This window comes from Gekko japonicus, unplaced genomic scaffold, assembly GCF_001447785.1.
Source record: "Gekko japonicus isolate JY-2015 unplaced genomic scaffold, Gekko_japonicus_V1.1 scaffold3369, whole genome shotgun sequence".
Classification (NCBI taxonomy): domain Eukaryota; kingdom Metazoa; phylum Chordata; class Lepidosauria; order Squamata; family Gekkonidae; genus Gekko; species Gekko japonicus.
The window spans coordinates 118,369-125,854 of record NW_015167637.1 but is presented as its reverse complement, the minus strand read 5'-3'; the positions used below and the strand labels follow the sequence as shown (position 1 = coordinate 125,854).

General features: G+C 47.5%; 1 protein-coding gene across 1 annotated transcript in view; it reads right to left on the bottom strand.

Moving 5' to 3' along the window:
* SLCO1C1 (solute carrier organic anion transporter family member 1C1) overlaps positions 1–6,757 on the bottom strand; it is a 38,875-nt gene extending 32,118 nt beyond the window's left edge. The window contains 1 exon segment of the mRNA XM_015414070.1: positions 6,629–6,757. Within this exon segment, the coding sequence (XP_015269556.1) occupies positions 6,629–6,757 (129 nt within the window).
* Positions 6,758–7,486: the final 729 nt, after the last annotated feature.

Sequence of the window (7,486 nt, the reverse complement as noted above, 5' to 3'; positions counted from 1 at the left end):
ATGCACATCACCCGGATGTGACATCATGACGCCAGGCATGCTGGGGCGGGGGCACAGCCATTTGAGGGGAAAACATAGAGTTTCCCCCTCAAATGGCTGTGGCCCCGCCCCCAGCGTGCCCGGCGTCATGACGTCACATCTGGGTGACGTGGACGCCGGGGTGGGGTTTCCCCCGGGGGCCGATTCCGCGGGGGTGGAAATTGGACCTCCAAAGCGGGGGGAAATCCGCCCCTGGGGGGGATTTGGCAGCCCTACTGCATGATATACTGTATTATATATGTAGTGTTCGAGTTCAGTCCTCCGTCTGTATTCAATTGTACCGTTAAGCAAAAGAATAAAAACAAATTTTAAAAAAAGAACCGCTTATTTGCAGGAATTAATATGCAGTTATGTGCATATTGCTAAGTGTAAAAAAAAATGGCGGCCAGGGACCAGAAGCGTCTGACTTCGCCAAATGGCTTGTGTGTGCAATGGAGAGATCAGATGTCCAGAAATCCGTGGTGAGACCAGTTCCATCATAAACACTGGACTTTATCCAGGGTCCGGAAAGTTGGGGATACGATCAGGAGGCTGACGGTGGCTAACAAACAGGGGCCAGGAGACAGATGTCGTTGTCTGGACATGGACTTTAAAGCCAGGAGGGAGAAGCGATGACATCGGACTGAGTGGCTCGTCTGATCGTACCCGTGGTTGTTTAAGAAGTTTCAGAGTGCTGTTTCCATTGACATTTGAATGGTGTATCTTCCTGAGAAAGCCCTCATGGAAGCCTTGAGCAAAGAGGGTTTTGTTAAGATAAATTGCAATATATAAATGGTGGTTGGCGGTCAACCACATTTTCCCAGCTGGGAGAGAACTTCAGTGGTGGGGGAAGCTGTTGGCACTACTGTGATTGTCTATTTTGGGAGGCCGTAAGCCGCTTCCTGGGTGGCTCAGTGGCAACTGGAGGTTTATTCAGCAGGGCAATCGGATTACCCTTGAAGCGGGCAGAAGGGGAATTATCTGATTTGTCTCGTAATGCAAGTTTAATGAACACAAGTTGCTTTTAATTCTCCAACCCGGGGGACTCAGTGTAGTGCCAGTCTGCCCAGAGGCTTGGAGAAGATTCTAACCTCCCCGTGCCCCCCACTCTTCATCCGTGTGGACTCTTGGAAATCAAAGTAGCAACAGCTATGGGAGAAATAGCTTTGTATGAAAAGTTGGGGGCTAAAGAATGCAGTGGCCTTAGGGTTCGGGGGGAAGGACCATTATTAAGCCCTTCTTTACCACCTCCCCTGTTGTGTTTGCCTGTCATGATCATGTGGGCCTATAGTAGTGCGGCCTACAGGCTCTGGGGAGGCCTAGTGGCACCAGGGAAACTTGCGTTGGAGTAGTCATCAGGGCCTACATTTCCCAGGGTCCCTCTGGACCCTGTGATTGGGTAACAGGAGATTTTGGAGGGAAAACTACACCAGCAGGGGAACAGGAGGTGGTGCCTGGGAAGAGGAGATAAAAGGCTTTGCCCAGAGTGGGAGGGTATTCTTTCTCAGGGAGCAGGGCTGGTGGAAGCTGTTGCAGACAGAGGGATCCCTCATCCAAAAAGGGGTGAGTTAGATTGTGAACAGGCACGTAGGGAAGGCTAGGACCAGGCCCGTATCAACAGTGGGGCATTTCGGGGCATGGCCCCCTGACTTCCTGCCAAGGCCCCCCAACTTTAGGGCTGCCAAGTGTGGGCGGGGGGCGGGGAAACCCTCACTTTGGAGGCCCGATTTTCACTGCCGCCCACAAAGCCGCGAGGTGACGCGGCCACGTCGCTCACGTTGGGGGCGTGGCCCAGATCATTGGAGGGAAAACTCTATGGTTTTCCCTCTGACGACCTGGGCCACGCCCCCAACGTGAGCGACGTAGCACGTCACTTCCTGTGACGTACTGGCGGCGCGCGTGTGTGTCGTGGGAGAGCTCCCGGAGCCCGGCGAGGCTCCCCCGCCGGCAAGGGTAAGTGGACTTGGCAACCCTACCCAACTTCCATCCAGCCTCCATGTCCCCCAGCTCTGTGAGCCGCCTGGAGGACTCCCAACTCTGGGCCACATGGAGGACCCACTACCACCACCCGTTCCCCAATTGTGGCTTGCTTCCCTGTGTAGGCAGGCAGAGTGTGAACACCACAAAAGTGAGTTTTATTTTTTTAAATTTTAACTGTATTTTTTATTTTGTGACATCGGGGCCCCCTGACTTATTTAGAGGCTCCCGAAATTAAAAAATCCTGGCTACCGGCCTGGCTAGGACTGTGTAGACAGACATGTTAGGATTTATTATTTTACTGATTTACCTGCCTTTACTTTGCTCACCTTTCCTACTTGCTATTGATCTAAAGTTGTTGTTAAATATCTTAATAAAACTATTTGTTACTCTGCCTGGGTCCTCATGCCTCATTTGGTGACGTACAAGGGGAAACCTGTTGTAAATGTCCTGTAAAAGGGGTCGGGTGGGTGCTCCGGGCCTTCCCAAGGAGACACATACCAGAGTGGTGGCAGCCATTCATGACCCTTCCTAGCCGCTGCCCGCGACAGTGCCCACAAATTGAGTCGTATGAGGGTATCAGGTCTAATTCTAGCTACAAGTTGTGATAGGATGCTTTACGTTTCGGGCATAATTCTAGAAATGTGGCCCTGTTAGTCTGCTGCAGCAACCATAAACAAGGGACTTGGGCTACCATCTCCCAAGAGTTTAGTAAGGACCTGTCTATCCTAAAAGAAATCAACCCTGACTCTCAAGAGTTTAGTAAGGACCTGTCTATCGCATTTGTATCTTGCTCTCCCTCCAAAGGACTCAAGTTTCTATGGGACTCTTCAGTCTTTACAGAAGTTAACCAGTTTAGCAAAACTACAGAAACTGTGTTAGCACCAATCACCATAAAAAAGCCAAAAAACGGGTGTGCAAAAAGTGCTAAACAGAAACAAACTGCAAAATATATATTTGTATATGATGGTCCATCTACAGATTCTCGATATTCTTTGAAGAATAATGATATGTTAACTGTATAGGGACTTGGGCTACCATCTCTCAAGAGTTTAGTAAGGACCTGTCTATCGCATTTGTATCTTGCTCTCCCTCCAAAGGACTCAAGTTTCTATGGGACTCTTCAGTCTTTACAGAAGTTAACCAGTTTAGCAAAACTACAGAAACTGTGTTAGCACCAATCACCATAAAAAAAGCCAAAAAACGGATGTGCAAAAAGTGCTAAACAGACAGAAACAAACTGCAAAATATATATTTGTATATGATGGTCCATCTACAGATTCTCGATATGCCTTGCGAAATCTTGTAGGAACATATTTTTCTTCTTTGAAGAATAATGATATGTTAACTGTATACAGACTTCTCTACAAGTAGAAGGAATGATTTTTACAGACTGAAGTTCTATATTGGCCCTTCTCAGAAGAAGAGTCATGAAACGAACATACCATCTGGAAATTTCGTCACTTGGGACCTTTATTGTACACGTTATAGAACATATTTTGTACTCACTTGTTTTTCATTGTATCATAATCAGGGCTTTTTTTTGTAGAAAAAGCCCAGCAGGAACTCATTAGCATAATAGGCCACACCCAACAGAGGAAATGTATTAGCATATTAGGCCACACCCTGCCACCACAGTTCATTAGCATATTAGGCCGCAGCCCCGTGTTGCCAAAAGTGTGTCATCCAGCCACACCCACATTTTGCTTCTTATTCTGTTTACCTTGTTTGTTGTCAAAACCCAGGGCCTTTTTTTGTAGCAGGAACTCCTTTGCATGTTAGGCCACACACCCCTAACGTAGCCAGTTCCAATGAGTTTCTGCTGTTGGGTGTGGGCCATTATGCTAATGACTTCCTGCTGGGCGTGGCCAACTTGGGAGCCAGCCGGAACTCCGTTCCTGTGCGTTCCTGCCCAAAAATAGCCCTGAATAATACGTATATATTTTGCAATTTGTTTCTGTCTATTGAGCGCTTTTAGCACAGACTTATTTTGGTCTCTTTTAATTGTCTTAGTGGCTGTGGTTCTCTGTTTTTGTTAGCACTAGTCACCAGCATTGTGAATGTTCTCTGTGCTTTCCTGGATCACTTTTGAATTTTATTAATGCCTGCCTCGTGAGGACCCAGTATACGCATCTGATGAAGTGGGTTCAGCTGGGTGTGGTGCAGGGGTTAAGAGTGTCAGGCTAGTATCTGGAAGACATGTTCGAATCCCCGCTTGTGCTCTGAAAGCTCGCTGGGTGACCTTGAGCCAGTCAGATTATCTCAGCCTAACTACCCTACAGGGTTGTTGTGAGGATAAAATAGAAGAGAGGAGAATGGGGTGAGCCGTTCCGGATCTCCCTTGGGGAGAAAAGCAGGGCACGAGCAAACAAACAAACAATTAAAAATTCCACTCCGTGAAAACTACATGATGGTGCTTCAGTTGCCCTGTGCCTCCTACTGATATATATTTGGAATCTATGGTTGCTTTTCTTAAGCTTTTAAGGTGAGGCATTGTAAGATTACTACATCGTGTGCCTTCAGAACACACTGGGAAGAAGGAGAAGAGGAGATTGGATTTGAGGATAAAATAGAAGAGAGGAGAATGGGGTGAGCCGTTCTGGATCTCCCTTGGGGAGAAAAGCAGGGCACGAGCAAACAAACGAACAATTAAAAATTCCACTCGGTGAAAACTACATGATGGTGCTTAAGTTGCCCTGTGCCTCCTGCTGATATATATTTGGAATCTGTGGTTGCTTTTCTTAAGCTTTTAAGGTGAGGCATTGCAAGATTACTACATCATGTGCCTTCAGAACACACTGGGAAGAAAAAGAAGGAGAAGAGGAGATTGGATTTGAATCTGTGGTTGCTTTTCTTAAGCTTTTAAGGTGAGGCATTGCAAGATTACTACATCATGTGCCTTCAGAACACACTGGGAAGAAAAAGAAGGAGAAGAGGAGATTGGATTTATACCCCCCCCTTCACTACCTGAAGGAGTCTCAGAGTGGCCTACAATCTCGACTGCATAAATTAGTTTGCTCTGGAGCCATCCTTCCTGAGCTAAGACATGTGTGAGCCGGAGGCTAAAAAACTGTGAGCTGACTCACTCTAACTCAGCTTAGAGGGAACACTGCCTGTGAGGTAGGTGGGGCTGAGAGAGCTCTCTCGAGAACTGCTTCTGAGAGAACAGCTCTGAAGGAACCTGTGACTGACCCAAGGTCACACCAGCAGCTGCATGTGGAGAAGTGGGGAATCAAACCCGGTTCTCCCAGATTAGAATCCGTGCTCCTAACCACTACACCCAACTGGCTCTCCCAGTTTGCAATGGTGTTTTCGCAAAATCCAAAATTCTGTATAACTACGGTTGCAAAAGCAGTCGTTCCATAGCAAATGGATCACGACTTTTTAAAATGCAACACGTTATGGCATTTTCCTTGACAGAATTGTCTGCATTTGTTATGTTCCTTCGAAACCACTGAAAAGCAAGTGATAGTGGGAAGGTGCTGTCGAATCACAGCTGGCGTACGGTGACCCCATGGCATTTTCAAGCAACAGATGCACAGAGGTGGTTGGCCATGGCCTGCCTCTGCATAGCGGCCCTTGACTTCCTGTGTGGTCCCCCATCCAAATGCCAACCAGGGATGACCCTGCTTAGCTTTTGAGATCTGATGAGACGGGGCTAGCCTGGGCCATCCAAGTCAGAGGAGAAATAAGCACACCTAGGCTGCGGTCACACGCACTAAAAAAAAATCCACTTTCAATCCACTTTCAGTGCACTTCCCAACTGGATTTCTACTGTGTGAACTGGCAAAATCCAGTTGGAAAGTGGACTGGAAGCAGAGGTCATTTCGGGGGGCCCCTCATGGGGCTCAGCAGTAGAGCTGCAAGGGCAGCGGCCAGGACCGTTGGGGGCGGGGTGTGTGGCCTTTTGACGCACTTCCGGTGATGCCAGGGGGTGTGGCCTTATGAGACACTTCCGGTGATGTCAGGGGGAGTGGCATATGCTAATGAGTTATGCTAATGAGTTTCCCTAGCTCTTTTTCTACGAAACGACCCTTGACTGGAAGTGGATTGAATGTGGATTATTTACTGCATGTGACCGCAGGCCTAATGAAACACAGAGCTGCACTCTCTCTTCAGAGAGCCAGTTTGGAGTAGTGGTTAAGTGCGCAGACTCTAATCTGGGAGAACTGGGTTTGATTCCCCACTCCTCCACTTTCACCTGGCTCGATGACCTTGGGCAAGCCTTAGCTCTGATAACAGCTGTTCTTGAAAAAGAGCAGTTTCTGTCAAGAGCTCTCTCAGCCCCACCTACCTCACAGGGTGTCTGTTGTGGGGAGGGGAAGGGGAAGGAGTTTGCAAGCCGCTCTGAGACACCTTTGGGTAGTGAAGGGCAGGGCATAAATCCTATCTCTTCTCTTCTTCTTCAGGGGTTTATTTATGATTGAGTGGCTACAATTTTATGTGCCCTTGTTTGGAATGAGACCCATTAAATACGTTAGTACTTACGATGAAATAAGCTTCAGATCAGGCTGTTAGAAGAAGTAAAACGTCTAGTTTTACTAAATAGAAAGGGCGGGGAATGTCACTCCAAGGAAAAAATCTCAGCACCTTCTAAAGAACCACCTTTTGGAATCCCCAGCATCAACTATACCTTTATTCCTCCGCAGAATGTTGCTTTCTCCTTCGATGCCGAAGATTCTGATTTTGAAGATGACCTATCCATGGACAGGACTGTGTTCTTCAAGAAGAGCTGTGTGTTTTCTTTGGATGAATTCTCCATCTTAATATTCCCTTTCAGTCAATCTAGAAGGCAGCAGAAAGGATTCTGTAGATTAGCATTTTTTCATACTTCCTACATTCAGGGAACCATTTCCACATCCGCTGAGGAACCCCTGCACATATGCCACTGGAGAATGTGGATGGGAGGGCAAGACACACACACGTATGGACATGAAGCTGCCTCATACTGAGCCAGACCATATATCCATCAGGGTCAGTTATGTTTGCTCTGGCTGACAGAGATTCCCCAGGATCTTGGGCAGAGGTCTTTCTCAACACCTACAACCTGGTTCTTTTAACCGGAGATGCCGGGGATTGAACCTGGGACCTTCTGCATGCCAAGCAGATGCTTTCCCACTGAGCCACGACACCTCTTCTAACACATGAAGTTACCGGATACTGAGTCAGATTGTTGGTCCACCAAGGTCAGTATTGTCTACTCAGACCGGCAGCAGCTGTCCAGGGTCACAGGGTAGTCCAGCTGTCCAGGGTAGGTATTCTGCGATACCTACAATCTGATTCCTTTTAACTGGAGTTGTTGTAGGCTGCCGTCACACACGCTAAATAATCCACTTTTGATGCACTTTCAAATTGGATTTTGCCAGTTCACACAATAAAAAATCCAGTTGGAAAGTGCATTGAAAGTGGATCGAAAGTGGATTATTTAGTGTGTGCGACCGCAGCCTTAGATTGAACCTAGGACCTTCTACATGCCAAGCAGATGCTTTCC